The sequence below is a fragment of the Mixophyes fleayi genome, chromosome 4, assembly GCF_038048845.1.
Source record: "Mixophyes fleayi isolate aMixFle1 chromosome 4, aMixFle1.hap1, whole genome shotgun sequence".
NCBI lineage: Eukaryota > Metazoa > Chordata > Amphibia > Anura > Limnodynastidae > Mixophyes > Mixophyes fleayi.
In genome coordinates, this window is record NC_134405.1 from 297,562,468 (window position 1) to 297,586,288 (window position 23,821).

Consider the following 23,821-nt stretch of genomic DNA (forward strand, 5'->3'; position numbering starts at 1 on the left):
AAGGGGGAGTCAGCAGTGAGGTAGCACGTTACATTCTGCCAATAGAGGCATTATCATGGCAAAGAGGATGGGTTGGGTAGAGAAAAAGTAAAAACTCCATAAAAACTCCAGTGTATCTTAAAGTGCAAAAATACCGTTCGTAAATTGAGCTGTTACTATAATCGAATTATGGAAAACTGCAGTTCAGCCTAGCAGAGAAGGGAAAAAAAATATTCACCTGGACAACAAAGCTTTTCACACTGAAAGGCTGCTTACGAGATTTCTACATCTTGTTGTAACATTCACACCCAACCAGTTGACACAATATTTTGTCAACATACCCTTCACTTACCTCTTTCTCCAATGCTTTCTGTTTCTTTACTTCTTTGCTAAATTCCACATCTCGCTCAGGCTTCTGTCTAAGGTTTGGCTGTAATGAACAAACAAGCGGTTATTTAATGCTCTATTTTACTATAAACACAGCTTACTGCCAAAGCAGCACTACCCTTCTTCACAATTTCGCTCTTGTGCGGGTAATCTTTCAGTTTGGATATGTAATCTGTCTAACATGACACCAATATTGTGCAGTACTGCATAGTATGCTGGTGCTTTAGAACAAATACTCGTGACCGAAGTGCTGCAAGACAGAAATGCTAACCACTGAGCCACCATGCTGCCCTAAAACCCACTGCTTACAAAAGATCAAAGAATTTAGGTGTAGTTTCAAGAGTGCTGGAACATTTTATTTTTAACCTGCTAGGGAAAACTTTGCTTTCATGCATTTTACACGGTGTTCAAGGGTTTTACAGTCATTTCAATGGGGCTATATTGTAGCAGGCTTTTTGCCAAGTGAAAATAAAATGTAAGTGTTAATAAGTATTAGATTCAACAGTCAAAGGATGGGGGGGGGTATTCAATTGACCGCGAGTTATTTTTTAACACCGTGTTAAATCATTTTAACGCAGGTTTTCTTCATTTTGAAGAGCATTAAATTTACCTGCTATTCAATTCAAAATTTTAAAGCACCATTTTTTTGCTCAAACAGTCCTATCGCGCTCAAGTAGAACGTCTATTGAAAGTATAGGGTGGGAGAGAGGCAGATGCGTTAAAAGCTATTCAATTGTTTTTTAATGCAGTGCGTTAAACAGGCCAATATGCTGTTTTATCTCGCACATCTTTGGGATTTGCTAAAAATAAAAACAAAAGAAATTTGAAATCATGTAATGATTGAAAGAAAAAAAACAAACAAACAAAAATATTATGTTTATCAGTAATGCATAACACGAAGTTAATTTTATTTTAAAAAATGAAAAAAAAACCTCCATAAAAACAAAAAACACACGCAAAAATAAATAAATCACTAATTAATTATATGCATGTATTTTTTTTGTACTAATATGTATGTACTAATGTGTTGACATGGTATAGATAGATACTATAGTAAGAAATGTTTAAATAAATAAAAAAAAAAAATAAATGATAAAACTATGTATTGTATGTAGCATGTATTCTAAAATAGAAAGTGTGTAATGCAATCTAATGTATGCAAACCCTTTATTTTTATTTATTTTTTTATACACGACTGCGGTAAATCCTCCCCTTCACTCCCCTAAAAATTTGCAAGCACCAATGATTAACGTGCGGGGGCAACGTTATCTGTTTTTCATTTGGATTGCACAAATTTTAATGCTGCATTAACTAAAAAGGGTCGCTCTAGCGGGTCAAAACCTGCGTGGGATTTTTTTATTTATTTTTTTAACGCTGCAGAAAAATCGCCCAAAAAACACCAAACACAAAACTTGGTCAATTGAATAATTCATTGACTGAAATCCACACAAAATGTACATCTTACACTCACTGTTAAACAAAGTCCTCCCACAACTAAAAATTTAGTTCAAATGCTGCCTTAAGAAGTCTTCATTTAATCCCTGCTTTATCCCAAAATGCAACTACATATGCAGCATTCTAAAAACCAAGCCCGACAAGTGAATTATTTAAGCATACAAAGACAAAACATTATTAAATGTGTTTTAGTAAGACAAAAATTTAACGCTTTCAGTAATGCTTACTGAAAAAAATGGGGATTACAAATGGAGACAGAAAAATAAAAGCTAAATACTTTCATTAATATAAATATAAAAAATATAATATAAAAACAGAAATAAAACACAGAAGCAGAAGAACCACACACCTGTACTTTTCAGGCAATATGCCACCTGGGGGAAGGCTAGAAGGTGGACAGTTCCTCAATACCAGTTATTCTATCACTTTTTTTTAGCCTTGTTCTTTCGTGTCTAAAATCCCCCTTGTGATATCACAAGAGGTGTGTTTTACAACTGTTTTAGTGCCCTTTGCACAAGAACAGTTAAAATAACTTTTCTATAACAAAATATTATATTCTGAAACAGATATACGTCATTCATTCCACTAAACGTGGTATGATCTTTCGCACATATACATATGAAAGATGATTATTCTCTACGGATTCTTTGGGGAGATAAATAAATCCTATAGGTTCCTTACGGGCCAATTACTATATAAATCGGCACATTTTATGTGGCTAGTCATAGTGGTTACAAATTTATACTAAGGTCTGCTCAATCATGGATTATGGAACGCATTTCTTTCATCCATTCAATTTCTCCTAAGGATTATACACTGACTAAATGACAAATTGGTTTACTATGCTACAACCGTATGTGTCACCTCAATGTATTATATATAATATATCATACATAACTTAACATATCTTGTCGCATACCCTGTATGAGATTGCCAAGCTCCAAAATGTGTGTAGAACCAAAGTAATAAACAGGGTGCGTCCAAAGAGGATATAAAAATATTTATTATATAAAAATATATTAATAGCCGAGCTCACATGCGTGTCATCCAAATGATATAACGGGTGATACCCGATACGATGTTACAATAAACACATTTCTAATGAGATGGTAATGATAGGTTATAATAAGTGTCTGGCCAGTACACAATATCATAAAAACATTATATATAGACCAAGTCCTTGTGATCAACAGATAGTAGCAGGAGAGATCTCACCCAATAATCAAGTACAGCTGCAGCGCGAGGGTGCATGACCACAGATCCGTAATAGGATCCAGCGTGATATGTGGATTTTCCTTAATGTGGCTCTCAAATAGTACCACGATGAGCAATCAAACTTCTTGTAAATGGTAAAAGCGATGAGGTGTTACATCTCACCACTTAAAATCAACGTCCCGAGAAGACAGATGACGAACCACCGCTGATGGATGTAGGTGGTGTGTATCAGCAGATATCAGGATACCGTATATACTCGAGTATAAGTCGACCCGAATATAAGCCGAGGCACCTAATTTTACCACATAAAACTGGGAAAACTTATTGACTCGAGTATAAGCCTAGGTTGGAAAACAGCGCTAATTTACAGATACAGCGCTGAGAGTTAATCACCCAAGTGTGTTGTAATTGAACAATTCCAACAGAGATAATCACATGAATGATCTCTTGAAAATGACATAAAATTTATTCAAACATATAGAACATAACAATAAACCACAATACTGGATGCATCAAGGACTTGAATGAAATGGGGTCTGTCATAGGTGATTGACACGACATGAACCATATGGAGAGATGACGGAAAGCTAGCACTGCCTAATAACAATGATGACATGAGTGAAATTGAGACTGACTTCAATTTGATCCAACGATGTAAAGGATCTATATATTATGCCCAATGATAGGTCTGTATAGCTGGGCAGTATATGGTGGATCAATAAAATAACAGTGTGACAGTCAAACTGGAGGAAAAAGACATCAAACTAAAAATGCAAGAAATGCAGGGCACACTTACAAATCTTCATAGGGATTGTGGTCCCGCATAAGTGCCTCCGTATTTGCGCTGACGTGTTGGCAATGGAATCCGATGTCCGGAAGATGAAACAGGTGCGCACCTAAAAAAAAGTAGAAACTCACTACCGCAGAAAGGGTTCCTAGCAAGTCCATGGATGATAACACATCAGCGATCTTAGCGGACTGGATCTCTGTTCATCAGGTGAGTGTGGAAGTTGGTCACAGGAGTATGCAGCAATATGCTGGTGACTTGGAACACAGCAACGAGTTTCGTCCACCCCTTGTGGACTTTCTCAATCAGGAAATAGATTGAGAGATGCTAGGCTTACCCCGCAGTGGAACGCACGTGCGTTCCAACAACAGGAAGTTCGGCATTTGGAACGCAAGTTAGCGTTCCAAATGCCGAACTTCCTGTTGTTGGAACGAATATGCGTTCCAATGCAGAAGTTAACAGCCGAGGGACCGGACACCAGGTAAGTTCACCCGTGTATAAGCCGAGTGGCCTTTTTCAGCATACAAAAATGTGCTGAAAAACTCGGCTTATACACGAGTATATACGGTAAGTATAATCAGGTGCCGGAGTTCCGTTGTGCCGAGGAGTGATGTCCCGTTGTAAAATGGCCTCAGGTATTAGGCAGTTCGGCATACACACTGAGTGGATATACTCGTCCCGAATCTTCACATTGACACAGAATGATCTCCTTGGAAATAATGGAGATGTATTCTCCTTCAAATAGCGATCCAGATGTAGGGGAATCCTGCTAACGCGTTTCGTTAGCAATGAGCTAACTTTTTCAAAGATATCCTGATATCTGCTGATACACACCACCTACATCCATCAGCGGTGGTTCGTCATCTGTCTTCTCGGTACGTTGATTTTAAGTGGTGAGATGTAACACCTCATCGCTTTTACCATTTACAAGAAGTTTGATTGCTCATCGTGGTACTATTTGAGAGCCACATTAAGGAAAATCCACATATCACACTGGATCCTATTACGGATCTGTGGTCATGCACCCTCGCGCTGCAGCTGTACTTGATTATTGGGTGAGATCTCTCCTGCTACTATCTGTTGATCACAAGGACTTGGTCCATATATAATGTTTTTATGATATTGTGTACTGGCCAGACACTTATTATAACCTATCATTACCATCTCATTAGAAATGTGTTTATTGTAACATTGTATCGGGTATCACCCGTTATATCATTTGGATGACACGCATGTGAGCTCGGCTATTAATATATTTTTATATAATAAATATTTTTATATCCTCTTTGGACGCACCATGTTTATTACTTTAGGATTATACACTGAACTTGAAATGACCCAAATATGATCCTTCTCGCACAAGGAATTTCAGTCAAACTTTTAGGATCTGTGGACTGGTCAGTAAAGGTGGACTGTCCCTCTGTGACACCAGGCATCTCTGGATCATAGCCAGATGAAGCAGGCTTCAGAACCATGCTAGTCTCCATCAAAATGTATTAACCCCTTGATAGCTTACACAATTATTTGCTGGAAACCATTTATCTAAAGTACATTCAAATTGTAGGATAGATCATGACTACTTGAATATATTTTCTAAATTGTCCTGATTAGGCTATAAGCATGAAAATCAGGATAATAGAATGTTACGAAACACTTACTGTTGAGCCAAGAGAAGAATTTTTGCGCAGACGCACTGGGGATGCAGGTTCATCCACTCTATCCATACTCTCCATACTCAAGACTAAATAAAATAAAAACAACAAATTTATACATTTTATATATATATATATATATATATATATATATATATATATATATATATATATATATATATATATATATATATTTACCAAAAGTAATTATATAATATTGCTGCAATACGAGTGATGTGTATTGCCAGTCAAAATGATGTAGTCTGACTTAAACTGCATTTAAAAAAACATACATTTAGGGAAGGATTTCAATTGGTCGTGAGGTGCTGCCAGACATCGTGCACATTGACAGCTAATATGGTACAGAAACCTTTGCTCATTTTCCCTTATCTCTATGGGAGGTGAGGAAAAATGAACAGCGATTTTAGTAAAGTCTTACGCAATGTGTCACAGCGGGCTGTTCCGAACATATTGCATCACCCCAGTAACCACCCCACAGGCAATGCATAACCCAAATTTTTCTAAAATGGGCCTAACAGAAAACAGCTTATGACTAGATGGCCATGGGAGGCACACATATCAGGAGAGGTCTTTACGTCTAACTGCTTCCACACAATTTGAAATTCACAACGCTTACAGAGGAATGGAGAACTCAACTTAATGTCAGTATTGGAATGCTCAGTATATTAAACAGGAAGGGTACTAGTAGATGCTACCTGGACAACTCATTAACAAGTATTTAAGCATAAGAGGAATGCAAGCCTGAAACGTTTTATTACAAATAGTACTTCAAACTTTCAAAACCTTCTCTTTATACCATTGAGGTGTAATTGATACATACCTTTCTTTGCTTTAAATCTTTGAGATTTCTCAAAGGACACAGGTCCCTTAAGTCCATCTGCAGCTGTTATTTCATAAGAGCCCGGAGCTGGAGCACAACCTATAAAGAATATATACAATATTTCAATATAATATATATAATAATAAGCATGTAGGGAATCATATAAAGAAAATGGATCCCAGAAAATCTAATTCTTCAAGACTACAACTTCAGCATAGCCCATTGTTCACAATTTTTTATACTGGCCAGAGCCAGATTATCCATAGGGCACAGAGAGGCCCGGATTACTGTAGCCTATTTGTATGTGCTTTTTTTTAAAAAATAAATCAAAAAACTAAATTAAATTAAAGGAAAGGGGGGGGGGGGGGGGTTGGCAGACAATACCATGAATAGGGCCCCATGGGGTTCTAATTATGGCTGTGATTTAGGCCTTACATGCAGCAATATCGAAGCCAAAACCACCCAACTAAGAAACAAAATGAGTCTTGAATAAAGTATTTGCCATGGGAATTGGGCAGTTGCATTTCACTTTGACTTAACAGTATACAATCTATTACAGTACACATTTTTAAGAAACTATGTTACAGACAACTGTAATTGTCTTCCGCTTGTAGAAAATGCACAATACATATATTCAGATCCTTTAGCTCTTTTAAATGTCAGTAACCATGCAGTAGATGTATAAAATATAACAGCAGATAGTGCACAATCATTATACCCCATTCTACGGAGGGACTGTCAGGATAATGACAGGAATTGTATTTCCAGAACATCGGCACAGTCACAGACTGCCCACCCAGGGGAGAGCTGGCAGATTTTAACCCCAGGGGCAAACGCAGGATATTTAGAGGGGGGCTTCCACACCACCAGTGGGCATGACGAGCATGCATGGGGGCGTGGCTATAATTTTAGACAGTGCTTGGCTGCTCTCCAACTCTTCCTACCCCCATAATATACATAGGCAATGCTGCGCGGACTACTGTTAGCTGCACGCAGGTCTCCCTTTTCAAGCAGGGCCATGTGAAGCAGGGGCAGGGTCCAGCCACCTCAATTATACAGTGCCCCAGGCTTGGAGGGGGGTTTCCAGGCACTAGCAACCCCCTCTGTTTGCCTATGAGCCCGGAGGGCAAGACATGAATCAGTAGCCTATTTTAATGGAAAAAAATGCAGGTGGCCCAGAAACCTCAACCCAAGGTAGCCCACTATGTGACCGCCCGGGGAGCACAAGCCCCCCTGCACACCTCTGACATAACATCCAGGATCACAGCAGGGTGATCTCCAAGCAGAATTACGTAACATGACAACCGACTGGTCTCCCAACAGACATACATACCAACATGCTCGTTAAACCGTTTCAGAGGCGCCTTAGGAAAAGACATCTCGGCAAACACCGGGATGAGACCGGGAGACTCGCGACCAAAGAAACCGATCGCTGTAACACAGAATTCCTCTGGCTCTTTCGACTCTTATCTTTAAAAGCTGCGCACAAGGTTCTCCACCAATGGCAGAAGAGCTCCCGACCGGCACCGGGCGACCCAGCCTGTCAACAGCGCCTGTCCAATAACAAGTGAGACCAGTTCTAACCACCCAATAGGTGCGTTCTACCTTGCGTAAACAATAGCCTGCGATAACCCTGTACGTCACAGAGACTTACGCCCGCCTTGCAGAGGTATGAATGCTTCTATTGGTCAAAACTTATGATAGACAGCATTAACAGCCAATGTAAGGCGCTCTAACATAGCTTTTTTGATCATACCTGCGATATATAGTCTGAGAACATTCCGTTTTTTAAATAAAACGGACCCAGTTATAAGGCAGTGTGTGTGGTTTACATCTGTTAGTGGTTTACAGTTTGAAAACTAAATAGGCGTCGCTAAACAGTATTTCCTCCATTGGCATCATGGGAGTCGTAGTTCAATGTCTGCTACGCTATGGACGCTGGATCACTGCGCATGCGCTTTGGGCTTCCACAGGCACTTTACATAATCAGTGTCATGTCTATGAATTTCGATGAGAGAAGCGGAGTGGTGCTGTGCAATACCCCCTGGGGCTGCTGGTACCAGACCATGGAGGAGGTCTTCATTGAAGTCCATGTGCCACCTGGTACACAGAGCCGAGATATCCGCTGTAAACTGGGGATCAGGGACATAGCGCTGACAGTGCGGGAGAAACAGGTTTTACAGGTGTGATTGGATGTCGGCCCTCGATGAGCTATTCTGGGAGTGGGTGTGCGAAACATAGGGCAGATATGGGCAGCAGAAGTAGGCAACTCGTGTATTTTTGTTTTGTGGAATAACAAAGCTAAGCATGACTTGCTAGCTGCAACTTGTTGACTATATATCCTTTATAGAGCATAATATTTATATTCTTTACCGGTGAGCATCTTGTTTGACAATAAGAACCAAGCTTCACAGTGAAGCTTGGTTCTTATTGTCAAACAGGATGCTCACCGGTAAAGAATATAAATATTGACACTGATGTCAATAATCATTGACCTGTGTTTGCAAATACTATACATTTTCCTGTAAATAGATAGAGCATTGTATCCAGAATCATTACAAAAAGTAATGGCCTCAAAACAAATATATTATTAAGATAACTTATTTGTTATATCTGTCTCTTTAGTCTTTGTGACAGCAAAATCTCCTCCTGTACCTTGTATCCTATATGGTGAGGAATGCAAACACCACCAAAAGCAGATAAATACTAGTAAAGTTTAATGCCTGGGTATACAGGTCTTATTTTAAAGAGTTGCTTTATGTACATTTTGACGTTGCGTGCGTTGTTCAGAAGCAATAAATGAGTATTATAGAAATGTGCATTTCACTCTTGCTAAGGATGTGTTTGACCGCACAGTATTTAAATGAAATGGTCCAGAGGATGTGATCCTGTTTAAACATAAAAAAAACCAAGGGCCATTGTTTTTATTTTTACACTGCTAGGATTCTTCTCTCCGTGATCTTATTTACATACCAAAGTAAATGGTGGTAGGTAGGATTGATAGGATTAAAAAATAAAAACAAAATAACTTTCTGGAATAATGATTAGTGTGATACATATGTATGTTGTATTTTTTTTATTTTTACACTTGAATGTGAAAAATGTCAATTTGCAGTAATAGATGTCCTTTTTGTAATTTTATTTTACACCCTCCCCAAATTCTGTAAAAAATACATGTTTTTTTCCTAATCCGCCCCTTTCGATGTCTTTTCTTTTTGGACACATTTTTATTCTCTATAGGGTTCCAAGAAGTTTTCCTCCCATGTCAGGATGTTGCCACTCTCAACATCCAACTATGGTTCCTATTGGTGGGTTGATTCTAGTGGGGGGGGGTAGTATTGCAGAGACAGTCCATGCTTCCTCTTTGGAAAGGACTAGCATCTAATTGCATAATCGTGGCCCTAAATACAGATCTATACCTTCTAAATCTATCGCTTGTGGCTGGGAAGTGATCCTGTAACCACCAGCAGTGAAACCAAAATGTAACGTTTATTTGCATTCATTCTATGGAAAACCTATCTTGTTTTTCTCTAGTTATTTACAAACTCTGTTAAGGAACTGACTTTCATGGAGTATGCACAAAGGGTTGGAGGGGCTAAGGGAGTGGGGTTCACAGGCCCAAAACTTTATTGAAAAAAACAGACCTATAAAGGAGAAGAGGGAGACAAAATCATTTTCCTCTTCCTCGGAACTGTCAGTGGTGTTATAGTCTCTTAGCAGGCTGATCACTGCGACAGTCCTGGATGGTCATCTTCTTCCTTTACAAAATGAGGCGATTCCTGGCAAGCTATATAGCGTCTTTAATAAAGTTCATAAGGCGCCAGACCTCCTGGATTGCCCCAAGAGTGTGGGTTCCAGGAAATAATCCATAAAATTCTGAATGGTATGAAAGGCAAGTCCTGGGCACACTGTCCTTAAGTTCATGTTCCAAGGCCTCCAGCAGTGCCTGTGCAGTGGGACAGTCCCCAAAAATATGCTAAGATGTTTCTTTTCTGGTGATACAAAAGGGGCAGTGGACATATCTGCACAGGTTTCGGGAGTGCAAAAATGTCTTGAGAGGAAATTCCATCCTGGATAGCCATCCATTCAATGTCTTTGTGTCTATTAGTCAGCCTCTTAGCCTCAGCCTCTTAGCCTATTCTCCCAAACATGTTTAGCTGCCTTAGCTCTGATGAGCTTGTGGATAGTTTTTGGCTTCCACAAGTCTGGTTTAGGTCCCTCAATTGTCCAACAACCAGGTAAAACCAAATTGTAGTCCAGTCGTAAGGAAAAGAGCTGTCCAAAGAGGCAGGATGAAAAAGGAGAGACATGGAGTTTCCAGCAAAGCAAGTGTTCTTTTTGATCAGAGTCCTGCAGATACAGTTACAAACAAAGAAGGCTTGTAGCATGATGGTGACATCAAGTATCCCTTTCCTGCCTTTGTGGGGCTCCTTTACATAATCAGCTGCATCACTCTGTCTATTTTGGAGCCCCAGGTGAAGTGCAAATGGAGTGGTTACTATAGGCAACACATCAGATTCTTGCTATCATTTTCTAGTATGTATTAAATAAGTGATAGAATCTGATTGGTTGCTCTGGGAACCACCTACACCAGGGGTGGCCAACCAGTCAGAGACCAAGAGCCAAAAAATATCTATAGGTACTGCAGAGACTTTACCTTTTAAATGTGTGTGCAAATACATATACCCAATATAAACACGCGCCTACATACTGCACACACATTCATTGAAAATATAACATAATTTACAATATCTTGCTAAGGAAAAAAACAAAATATCCAGCACATTGTCATAATGTTCAGAATAATCCTAAAATCCTTCCCACATGCCCCTTAAATATCATCAGATCTCCCCACATGCCATCGGATCTACCCAGTTTCCCCATACATGCCATCAGACGTCCACACATGCCCCTTAAATACCCATCAACCTCCCCACATGCCATCAAATCCCACATGCTCCCTTACCCGCATAAAGGAAGGAGGAAGAGCACACTGCTGTCTCTCCTCCTCCTTTCCTGATTGGATTGTCTGTGACACTGTGACCTCTCTGCACAAGATGTGGCTGCTCGCGGTCAGTCTAGCAGATGAATATTTTCCAACCTACCCCTGCCTGTGCCTGGACAACTATACTATGTTGGTGCTCCCAGCCAGGAGCCACATTTCAAAGCTCAAAGAGCCACATGTGGCTCTAGAGCCACAGGTTGGCCATCGCTAACCTACATTTTTCCCTCTTTAGAAGGTTTGATAAATCTGCCTGAAACTTGTTTCAGTAACAAATTTTGCACTAAGTAACTGGATTTGGTCTTAACTCTAATTCAGCCCCACAGTCCAGGATGGGGTTGCCATGGAAATCCTTCAAAGAGCGCTGACCCCGTTAAAGCAGGAGAGACCTGATTTATGTCCCACCTGCCCCTCCGTACCAATCGATCACTGTTATTTGTGTGCTCATGTTAGCTTGCATACAAATTAGCTGTGATTGTTAGTAGTGATCTTAACTTGATGAAGGGTAGGGGAGATATGTATGAAACCTGTTTGCACCTTGGCTTGGGAGATATACAAAATATCCCCACACTAATGATATACATACATCATGATGAATATCCATGTAGCGGAAAAGGCACAAAAAACACTATGTATTGCGGGTGTGGCATTAAATGAAGATTGAAGGGGATTGCAATGTTTAAGACTGAAACTGGTAAAATATTGAACTTTAAAGCACATGTATTTGGTATGGCTGTACTCAGGAGAGCTAGCTGAATTGTAGGGTAACTTTCCAGGGCTGCGCTATTTACACTTAAGTTATGGGAATAATTATGAACAAAACTCTTTTATTTCCTAATATTGCCTGATTTCCCCAAGGTAATGCTTAAAATAAAAGGGTATATGATCTGATTTTCTAGCACAGGAAAGTCCTAATTATTGTGATGAATCGTGTTTGAGTAGACTAACCAATAAAAAAAGTTAACCCTATTTAAACGAACACGTCCCAAAATGAAATTTGGTCTGGTCGTGAAGGGTTTAAAAACATCTAGGGCTAGATTTACTAAGCTGCGGGTTTGAAAAAGTGGGGATGTTGCCTATAGCAACCAATCAGATTCTAGCTTTCATCTATTTAGTACCTTCTACAAAATGACAGCTAGAATCTGATTAGTTGCTATGGGCAACATCCCCACTTTTTCAAACCCGCAGCTTAGTAAATCTAGCCCCTAGTCATCAGGTGTAGGGTGAAAGGTCCGCTTTAAGTGGATTAGATATTGGCGTTTTATAAATAGAACATTTGCACAATAGTGTCCTATATGTCCACTAAAGATAGAATTAATTTATATAAACTAATGTTTGAATTATCCTTTACCAAGCCCAATTATAATGTCAAGATGCTAGTTTGCAAGTTTAAATTAAGATAGAAAGAGCAAGTACATTATTTATTTATTTATATTCCAGGGAAGACTGTTTGATTCTACTATAAGTGATGAAAGCACATGGACCTTAGGTGAGAGCTTTGATTTATTTTTTTGTTTGTGTTGATTTTTCATTTTGTGTAACGATGAATCTGAACCCATATTTACTTGGTAGACATCCTTGATCATCTGATTAATTAGTAGAAACGTTTTTGTGAGGACTGCGCTCTCTCCAGTGGTGCAGGAACTGCGCTGACCAAGGGTATCCCTCCCTTAAAATCCGTTAAAAGATAGTAATGGTCAGGTGCTCATAAAGTCATCCGTATACATGAGTCATGTATGGGAGTGTAAATGTAGGATCCTACTAATAGTAATTAAATACGGTGTCACACTTTATTAGTTAAATTACAACATATATCAACAGCAAATACCAATATCTAACACATATAGGTTCTTCCAAAATTTTAATTAACATAAAACGTGCATATATCCCTATACTATCTAAAACACCAAATTAATACATAGTAAAACAGCCCAGTGTACAAAATAAAGGGAACTAAGATAACAAGTTAAATGAACAATCAGATGAATCAATAATATGTAACGCAAGGATTTATCATAATTAAAACAGTTAAAGTTAAAAAGTCCAGAGGTACAGTTAATGTCATTAAAATTTGTGTATTGATTTAAGATTCATGATGGGCAAGTCAATCCATGATGGGCTTTTTCAAACCCGCACCTTAGTAAATCTAGCCCCTAGGGCTAGATTTACTAAGGTGCGGGTTTGAAAAAGTGGAGATGTTGCCTATAGCAACCAATCAGATTCTAGTTGTCATTTTGTAGAATGTACTAAATAAATGAAAGCTAGAATCTGATTGGTTGCTATAGGCAACATCCCCACTTTTTCAAATCCGCAGCTTAGTAAATTTAGCCCTCAGTATTTATCCATTATTAATCCTGAACCTGTTAGATTGCAGTACAACATCTGTAATGTATGCTAGCAATGTTTACTGTTACAAGACGTGCAGTCAGCCAATGCATCCAGTTTTAGTGCTATTGATAGCAATAATGTGCTGGTGGTAATCACAGTAGTAGATTATATTTGCTGTTTTGGGTGTGCTGATATGACTGGGTACTCAGTAGTGTAGTGGTGAAGTGCTCTATACGGTTGTCAGTGCACTTTCTATATTTTACCAATGGAGAGTGCTAATCCATGAAGGTCATTCAGTTTCTTTCCTGAATATCCAATCAACCGACGTTGGCCGCAGTGCTCTGATCTGAAAATAATGTTTAAAGTTAAACTACAGGATACAACGTTAGACAGGGTGAAAGAGCAGAAAACAGTAGAATAGTTGTGATTATTGTAAAGCAGTTCTGTAGGGATCTGTCAGCTAGAATAGTTTTCTGATCAATTGGTTTTAATTTCAATCTTTCAGAGAGTTTAGATGGAGAAGTGGCTACTGCTTATTATTAATGGATTTATATAGTACTAGTATACAGACTGAGATAGATATCATTCTGAACTAACTAGTATAGTTATGGTTTAGTGGAGAAAAACAGTGTGCTTTTGCTGTATACCTGTAAAAAGTAGAACCCAATAACAATTAGATTTATTTCATTGAAAATGTTAAGCTTTTCTAGTGAAAGTAATCTTGTGTGAGGCAGTGACATCTGTTTTAAGTGGGAAAACACTGGGGGCTAGATTTACTAAACTGTGGGTTTGAAAAAGTGGAGATGTCTATGGCAACCAATCAGATTCTAGCTGTCATTTATTTAGTGCATTCTACAAAATGACAGCAAGAATCTGATTGGTTGCCATAGGCAACATCTCCACTTTTTCAAACCCGCAGTTTAGTAAATATACCCCTGGGTGTTTGTGTGTGAGGGAGATAGAGAACCATATAGACTGGTTAATTATTTTTTTAAATGAATCGGAAAAAGCAAATGCAACGATGGCAGTTACAAAATCCTTCATTAAGATGAGAGTGGACACAAGACCTCAACTACAGACAACGGCATTAGTAGACATTTATTAGATGATGAGAGGGCATAATGTTAAATGGTGCAAGTCAAGATGGCATCGTCCTTGGAAATGTTGAAAAGGACATGCACACAGTTTAACAAATCAAGCACCGTAGCGACGGGAACTGCCACTTTTGTGGCTGCAGTGCTTGATTTATTTGGCTAACATTTTGGAACTGGAGAATAGATAGGTATGTTAACAAATGAATGATGGGCATTTGGATAACAGTGTACACTAGCCTTCTTCCTCAATGGTGACAAATAACAATATTATCATCACCCTCAGGGCCGTAACTAGGGCTGTGCGACAGGGGCGACCGCCCAGGGCGCAACGCTGAAGGGGGCGCAATTTAGGAATATTTTAGGTTAATTTGGTTAAAATTGAGGGCTAGGGGGGCGGCATTTGTCTTTCTCGCCCAGGGCGCTAGAATTCTAAGTTACGACTCTGATCACCCTCATCATCATCAAAGATGCCAACATCAATTCAATTTTAATTTTAAAAAAAGCAGACACACCAAGTAGGTAACTGTTAGGAAACGTGCGACACATTGGAGAGGGTCAGCAGCAATTCTTTGGCCAAAATTGGTGAAAATTTAGACAGTTGTGAAGCGATCATTAGGAAATATACTGTACATGACTGTTAATGCCATAAATAGTAATATAGGAGCAAAACTCACATAATGTTTCCTATTTTTCAAAACTTTTAAATCAGATCCAAACCCAAAAACTTTCATGATTTTGGGGCAAAACCTTTAACAAAAGCAAAACACGAAGATATTTTAGAACCATAACCACATCTAAAACCAAATCACAGGGGTTAGTGCACATATTTTGCACACCCTGACACAAGGACTGCTCTCGGTCCTGTGCTTAGTACTGTACTGATTGCAGTCTAGCAAACTAAGGCTCAATAGAGACACTAGTCATTACTCTATACTATAGTTCAACTTTGATTCGTGGAACTACTTAAGGGAATGTTCCTTAGTTTCAAAAACATAAGGTGCCCGTACATGCTGCAATATTGCAGCTGATGTCATGCACATTATTTATATCTCTGATAGTTATCACATTACCCCATTAAACAATTGGATATTCTATTGTCCTCCTTCTTCTACCCCATGCCTCAGTATGGATACATGGAGGCCCCAGTAATCACTGGCATTTTGGCTCTCCCACATTTTCAGTTTAATTTTACTTCGCCCAACTGGTGTATACTTGTTGGAGGCTGCTCCTGTCTTAGGGAATCCAGATCATAGCTATTCTAGTTGGCTCATTGGATACCCTGTCGAATCTTGACTACAGAAGTACACGGCCAATTCAGAATCCTAGTACCTGCATGAGCGTAGTGATTGTTCTTGGACAAAGCCAGTGTTATCATATGCTGGGAATGAGAAGCTTTGGTCACCTTTCCATCAACTTTAATGAACTCATAATCTGTTTAATTTACCTGACTTTTATTTTTGGCCTCAAAAAGGTTTTAACTATCTTGGACAACTGTACTGAGAGGAGCTCTTTGTCACCTTCCAACCATCTATAAGCTGATACTATTCCAAACACAAAGCTGTATCTTCGGTTTATAAAATGGTAATCTCCAGGTTTGAGTCCCCACTGGACAAAGCATATAACATATAAAGGTTATGTATTCCAGATATTTTGTAGCACAGTTGGGGACAGGTGATTAACAAGTTAGTTTATGCCAACTGTTATAAGTGCAAAAGTCAGAATTTTATGTCATTGCAATAGATGCCTTGGTTATACACCAGCTAGATTCAAAGTGAAGGGATATATAGTATCAGTCCAGTGTTACCAATGTAACTCAGCAAAAGGCTGCTTGTTGCACATGTTAGGAATTTTTTTGGCTGACCTGCTAATGTTTATTAACAAAACATTGGTTCTTCCTGGGCCTCCGTCTCCTGCTATGTGACTTCTTGGCATGATGTAGGATGTCTAAGAGCAGAAGCTGGAGAAGGACCTACCTACCATCTGAAACATAGGGCTAGATTTACTAAGCTGCGGGTTTGAAAAAGTGGGGATGTTGCCTATAGCAACCAATCAGATTCTAGCTGTCATTTTGTAGAAGGTACTAAATAAATGAAAGCTAGAATCTGATTGGTTGCTATAGGCAACATCCCCACTTTTTCAAACCCGCAGCTTAGTAAATCTAGCCCATAGTGTCTATTATCGTCCTGAAATAAACACACCCCTAATGAAGTTTAACAATGTGTATTTGTGTAGCCTGTGATTTCTATAAACACAGTCTTATTTAGGATTCATTGATGCCATCTTTAAATACAAGGATTTATTGTAGTTAAATGTGTCACCATGTATTGATTTATATTGAATGTTTGTCTTTGTATTTATTGTGGTTTTCAAGTTTGCCAGTGAATTAAAGCTGAAAATATTTTTTATTTACTTTAAATAATAGTGAAAAGAGCAGGGATCAATGATTATTTGCTCAGTCAGCATCCCGTTCACTAAGGGAACTGAGCATTTTATTGTCTGGGAAATAACACGTGTGTTCACAAACTATTTTTTCTTTTAGCTGGTTTTTCAATTTTTTGTGCATATTTAATAAAAAAAAAAATGTTTCATAAAATAGTGTTTGTATATTTTGGGTCATTAATATAGCTTTGTACTATTTTGACATTTTGGAAATAAAATTTTCTTGTTTTTGTTATTTTTTTTTTTTTTATTATAAAGAGGACAAAAAACTTATACGGATAGTTTTAACCAAGTCCAACCGGGATGCAGGCAATTGCTGGCCCTCCTTACTGGAAGACGAGTACTCTGCTGATCCTTGGGTTCAAGATGAGATGCAGAAGAAGCTCACCCTGGAGAGATTTCAGAGAGAGGTATTATATTGTAATAATCATTACACCTGACCAAAGGAGTTCACAAATTTTGTTTGTTTTGGTACAATAAAAAAAAAAATTGTCCTGACCCCTGGAACCTCGGACAGGAGTTGAAGGTGTTGCTGAAGTTGCTTCTGACACACAGTTTAGGGGCCAGCTGCTGCTTATAGGAGCGGAGTACTATGCTGAGTGAGTCCGCATAGGATCTCGTTAAGACATTACCTCCTTTGCACTCTGAAGTCATGACATTTTCGTGGCAGACACCAGTAGAGGAGAAGCTCATATGTGGAACATAAAACGCAGCTCGGTCATAGTTCATGTGAAGGGTGAGCTAAGTAGGTGTATTGGTTAGAACAAGTTGGCATTCAGACCGTAACAAGTTTGGTTTGATGCTAACAGCACATGGGGGGACACTGGTGCTGGTATTCTTATATAGTAATATCATTAGTGCCTTCTCACAGAAGGGACATAGATGTTACCATATGGAGGGACACAACCATAAGTACAATGTAAGGGTACAGAAATGTGAGGAAGACTTTGGTATTGGCTGGTATAATATAAGGGAATTACTTGGTATGTGGAGAACATTGGTGCTGGCAGTGAGTGTGGGACGCTTACTCTGGTATTAATGTTTAAACACTTCCTGATATGTGGGGAAAATGACTAGTAAACATTGGAGTGAGTATGTATTTTTGGGACACTGTTTGCTATTTGGGGACCACAGGATTATAAACAGGTGACATTGGAGGTATATAATGTAAAAACAGTGGCTGGTGATATTATGTTTGTCATTTGACTTCCACAAATATTTCTCTCTCCAAAATTGCTAAATTTCCTTACTTTTGGCTCAATCTTTCTAGTACCTTTAAAATAAAGATGGGCCCTACCATAAGCTTTTAGGTGATGATGGGTGATAATGTAATTACCTTTCCTTTATTTTTTATTTGTATATTTAACAGGACTCAAGTGAACAGGTTTTAAACACAGCAAGTTTTTTTTACATAATACCAGTAAATTCAAGTATCATATAAATAAACACACATAATAGGGGTATTTGAGAAGGGGAGGGAGGGACAGGAGGGAGTTGCCATCCTGACACCCAGAAGGGTACAGAAAGGGGAAACCAAGGAATTAAGAATGTAAAGATCTAAGTTCCAATATAACCATAACTATCAAAGACATGTAGGGGAACCAAGGCAGAGGAGTGCAAGGAAGGTGGGGCAGGGCCCAAAGTTCAATTCGGGAACAATTTTTTTTGGAACAAGTTGACCAAATATGGAGATATGTGCCCGTTTCACGGCAATTCCGCCAGTATGTGGTATGGCAGAGGGGAACATAGCTGTGAGCCTATCTAGGGGTGTAGTACCAACGATTAAACACTTTGTAGGCGTTTTCTTTTATCAGGGTCGAGATGGAGCTGGATGCGACCTTCTCTGTAATTAGTTCCCAAGAATCTTCGTCGATGGTGTGCCAGGTCCTTTTCTCATTCTCACTCATGCCTGTCCTGCGACCCAGGGCTGAATCTAGAAGGATACCATAAAAAGAGGTTAAAAAAGTTTCCAGAAAGATCAGGGTATTGAACACAGAGGGCCTCAAAGGTGAGCCAAGAGCCTCTGACGATAAGGTCATGTGCATAGTGGATTCCCATCGTTCTCAAGGATAGGGAGTATAAGCGAGAAAGACCAGGGGGTAAATGTATTAAGCTCCGGGTTCTTCAACACCCGCGAGTTCGGCGTCTTCGGCGTGTAAATTTAAAGCGGCGCTGCCTTGTAAAGGGAAGTTTCCCTTAGGAGAGAAGTTAGGATTATCCCACAGCGTGAGAATCAGGAGAGTTGGAGAACATGAGGTGACCTAATTCTTACATCTGTCCCAGATCATGTATGAAAAAAATATAGTAGGAAGCAACTTAACGGTTGTCAATCTCTGCGGCTTAATGAGACCCCAAAGACTAGACAGGTAGCCAAGTCCAAGATAGGTAGCCTCAATGTCAAGTCAGGATAGAGTAGAGGGAGAGGCAAAGGAGGCAACAATCTGGCTAAGGTGAGTTGCCCAGTAGTAAAGCTTAAAGTCAGGTAAGCCTCTTCCTCCCTGGGTTGTTGATTTTTAAGTAAGGGAAAGCAGGTCCTTGGGGGCGGGGATTATTATTCCATGCAAATTTGGTAGAAATGAAATTCAGAGAAGGGAACTTTAATTGGGAGGGCCTGAAATATGTAAAGGAGTTTGGGACGGATGTTCAGTTTGATCACGATAATCCTGCCCAGCCACGAGAACAATTGAGGTCTCCAGGAGAGAAGGTCTTTCTTGATGCAAGAGAAGAGGGATGGGAATTTCTCAGTATACCGGGCAACATAGGATCGTGTGATGTAGACCCCCAGATAGTTGATCCTCCTTGTCTGCCATTTAATTTGGGCAGTGAAGTTGTGTTGTGCACGGGTGGGGACATTCAGGAGCATCTCTTATGATTTTGACACATTAATCTTGTAAACCCGATATGGTCATATTGGTCCATAGTTCTATGGAGGGAAATATTGGGTTGTTGAAAAGTCAGAAGGACATCATCAGCAAATGAGGTTCTTAGTCTCCAGGGAACCCTCCTCCACACTCCTAACATCAGGAGAGGCTCGGATAGCCACAGTCGGTGGTTTGATTGCCAGTGCGAATGTTAATGGGGATAACGGGCACCCCTGTCTGGTACCGTTACGGATTAAGATAGATTCAGAGGGAGAGCCATTGCACATGACCCTAGCGGAATTGCAACAATAGTGAGCTTTGACACTAGTGATAAAGTCCCCTGTTTTACCAAAATGCTGCATAGTCTGGAGAATACATTTCCATGAGATCTTATAAAAGGCCTTCTCAGTGTCAAGGGGAAAGGATTATAGCTGGAACTTTCCCTAATTCTCTCCTCGTCTTGTCTCTGACCTGTCGACCCGTGATGAAGCTCACCTAGTCATATTGGATCAGATATGGTCTCTCTCTCTCTCTCCTCTCTCTTCTCTCTCTCTCTCTCTCTCGATCAACAGGTGTGAGTGAGTTCTCTGTACAGCACTGCGGAATCAGTGGCGCTATATAAATAAATGATGATGATGAGTCTGTTTTCCAGGATCTTGGCAAGTAACTTATGATCAGTCTTCAAGAGGGGAAATGGTGCAGTAGCTGGCATAGTCTTTGCCTTCTTTAGAATTGGTCAAAATCCTGGCCTCCAGTGCCCAAACAGACCAATGGGTGCCACCCAGAACAGAGAGGGTAGGAAAATAGGAGACTGTAACTTGTTATTATAAGAAGCGGCCGTAAACCTATCTGGGCCAGAAGCCTCGCCTGAATTTTTTGTGCTTTAATTAGCCTTTCCTTTCATTTAATATACAGTCACACATAAAATTCCATGCTAGACATACTGTAATTTATTGTGACTATGCTAGGTTACTTACATTCTACGCTTTAGAGTGCTCAAATGTTCTACAGATGATTTTGAGTAAGAAACAAGGTAACATAAAATGAATGGCTAATTGTGCTAACTTGTTCTATTTCAGAACCCTGGCTTTGACTTTAGTGGAGCAGAAATTTCTGGGAACTACAACAAGGGTGGACCTGACTTCTCTGATTAACAAAAGTAAACACATTTCATTGGGAAAGGACTATTTTATATTTTTACAACTGCTGGATACAAATAAAACTATGAATGTACTTTATTGCTTGTTTACCTAAGAGACCACCCATAGAAACTTGAACCAACCAGTATTATCTCTTTTAAGGGAAAATGTCAGTGCATTCAGATGATGTCTGTATACTAATATACTTTGCAGCAATTGGTTGGCCAGTTTTTCCAGCCAAACTGATCAAAATACAATTATCCCAGTCTCATTTTGATGACAGATATTGTCGTCTGGACAATATGATTGGATAAAACATATGAATGGATAATGATAAATGCATGCAGAAACGTTCTAAGGACGTTAAAAAAAAAATCATGATAATAATATGACTCCCAGGAGTCTTTTTTTTTTTTTAACGTATTCCACTTTTTTTTCAATATCTGTCTCTGATAATGTCCCGCTATGCCTTTAAACAAAGAATGAGCTGCATAGTACTTATTTTCAGATGCTGGATGCATTTCTTAATGTAATATCTTGTATATGATCCATCAACAAGCACCTCACTATTAAGTTCATTATTAGTGCAAATATAGTCCTTCAAACATGTAGCAGGTACGATTTCCTCAACACCAAATAGTAAAATAGTCTTGCTGTTCAGTATAGTTTTTGACCACCAGGGGGTGCAGGTTCTGTTCTGTTCTATGGTATTTCTGTGCTTACTTTTGATACTTTATTGACATAACCTTAAAACAGAAGCCATTTACATATATCTGCTATAAAATAGCATTAGTTCACCAAATAAAAACCATTGCTGGTAGGACTTCATAGCACAAATTAATACAACAGATTTCAGGAAATTCTCAGCAGTGGATAGCTTTTTTTTTTTTTTGTTAGTTGTAAAGGAAAACATACTTAGTTGTTCTTGTGTGCTGACAGTATGAAACAAAAATGAGGGCCCCTCATTTTTACTGTTATTCTACCAGCAATTGCTATTATCAGTGATCAATCCGCAGGATATACACAGGAGAGCAAATCAGTGGTGGCTGAGGATAGGGGGTATAGGATTCCAAAACTGCAAGATAAGATTGGTGAGAACGGACATCTCTGGCAGTCCCAAAGCCGAGAGAGAATGCCCATTACTCCTGATGTGCAAAATACAAATAGTCTTTGTTTTCACCCACTGACAGATGTATTTTAGATTAATATACATAACACCAGATTATGCAATGCATGGTACTCCTGCTTCTGCTGCATTCGGCCATAACATATGGTTGTGCACTGTATACAGCCACAGTGTTTTCTTTGGACTAGCCTCCACTTTCGCATTTCCCTGGTACCTCGGCAATACACACATTTTCTCTAAGCTACAGTAAGCAACGGGGTTAGCCAATATTAAATATAATCAATGTCAACCATGGCTGTCGTTAGAAATGGGTGTGGCTTCATTCAGTAGAGTAAGTGGATTTTGTTTGTTTTTTTAAAGCCATATGGGGGAATGTGACCCACCCACATTTGACATAATGGGTGTTGAGTCTCAATGGATATAATCTGGATAATATGGAACAGAAGTGGAAAGCGCTCATAAAATTGTAATTAAAATTAGAGATTATTCTATCATTGCAGCATATATGTGATTTATCTCTCACCTCTCATTCATTATTATTATTACCATTTATTTATATAGCGCCACTAATTACGCAGCGATGTACAGAAAACTCACTCACACCAGTCCCTGCCCCATTGGGACTTAGTCTAAATTCCCTAACATACACACACACACACAGACAGACACACAGACTAGGGTCAATTTGTTAGCAGCTAATTAACCTACCAGTATGTTTTTGGAGTGTGGGAGGAAACCGGAGCACCCGGAGGAAACCCACGCAAACACTGGGAGAACATACAAACTCCTCACAGATAAGGCCATGGTTGGGAATTGAACTCATGACCCAAGTGTTGTAAGGCAGAAGTGCTAACCACTTAGCCAATGCTTCTCATGGAGCATGCATGTTGTGTTCACCCGTATAGAAGTCCCCCCCTTCGATCTCCCAGACCAGTGCATGTAATGTAATGTAATGTCTGCATTACCTTATAAACCACAAACGTTGCTGAGTCCCTTAGGGTGAGTTATGGCTGACTGTGTCTATGCTGTGGTTGCAGCACTCGGTAACCATGAAAGACAACCATCACTATCCTCATTTTGGGCACTTGTGCTCACTCTTTATCCCACCAGCTTAAAACACAAACCAAAACTGATATTATATTGAGGGTAAAAGTAAAATATGAAATTATATGTATGTCTGTGCAATAAAACCATGTGTGTTTTATAAGATTTTATTTTTTATTATTTTGTGTTATTACTTCCCTTCTTTAGTATTAAATATGGTGTACAGAAGAAGGGCAGACAATGATGTGGGTGACAAATCCAGGATTTCCATGGTAGTTTGGTATTTGTGTGAAAAACATAAAGAGCCCAATTCAAATTGGGTTGGAACTTACACGCGAGTTGAATTTAAAAAAAAAAAAGAGCATGGACCTTGAGTGTAGGTCTAACAGTATTAAAATCCAAGCTGAAGATATGTTTCAATTTGAATGAAGGAGTATGTACGCTCTGCCTCAACATTACTTGCTGTATATTA

At 39.2% G+C, this 23,821-nt stretch overlaps 2 protein-coding genes across 2 annotated transcripts in view; one reads left to right on the forward strand and one right to left on the reverse strand.

Moving 5' to 3' along the window:
• The window catches only part of HMMR (hyaluronan mediated motility receptor), a 49,875-nt gene extending 41,978 nt beyond the window's left edge, over window positions 1-7,897 (reverse strand). The window contains exons 1-4 of the mRNA XM_075209866.1: window positions 7,650-7,897; window positions 6,317-6,415; window positions 5,482-5,564; window positions 332-409 (exon numbers count right to left, since the gene is read on the reverse strand). Of these exons, the coding sequence (XP_075065967.1) occupies window positions 332-409; window positions 5,482-5,564; window positions 6,317-6,415; window positions 7,650-7,695 (306 nt within the window). The 5' untranslated portion in view covers window positions 7,696-7,897. The remainder of the gene's footprint in view (window positions 1-331; window positions 410-5,481; window positions 5,565-6,316; window positions 6,416-7,649) is intronic.
• A 362-nt stretch (window positions 7,898-8,259) lies between these two features.
• Window positions 8,260-23,519, forward strand: NUDCD2 (NudC domain containing 2). The gene is made up of 4 exons (XM_075209867.1): window positions 8,260-8,499; window positions 12,759-12,807; window positions 17,438-17,589; window positions 21,120-23,519. The coding sequence occupies exons 1-4, from the start codon at window positions 8,269-8,271 to the stop codon at window positions 21,192-21,194; spliced, it is 507 nt and encodes a 168-aa protein (XP_075065968.1). The 5' UTR covers window positions 8,260-8,268; the 3' UTR covers window positions 21,195-23,519.
• The last annotated feature ends 302 nt before the right edge of the window (window positions 23,520-23,821 follow it).

Coding starts and splice junctions, on each gene's coding strand:
- NUDCD2 (XM_075209867.1), top strand. CDS start 8,269: ATGCGCTTTGGGCTTCCACAGGCACTTTACATAATCAGTGTCATGTCT. Junction 8,500..12,758: donor GGGAGAAACAGGTTTTACAG/GTGTGATTGGAT, acceptor TTTATATTCCAG/GGAAGACTGTTTGATTCTAC. Junction 12,808..17,437: donor TGAAAGCACATGGACCTTAG/GTGAGAGCTTTG, acceptor TTTATTATAAAG/AGGACAAAAAACTTATACGG.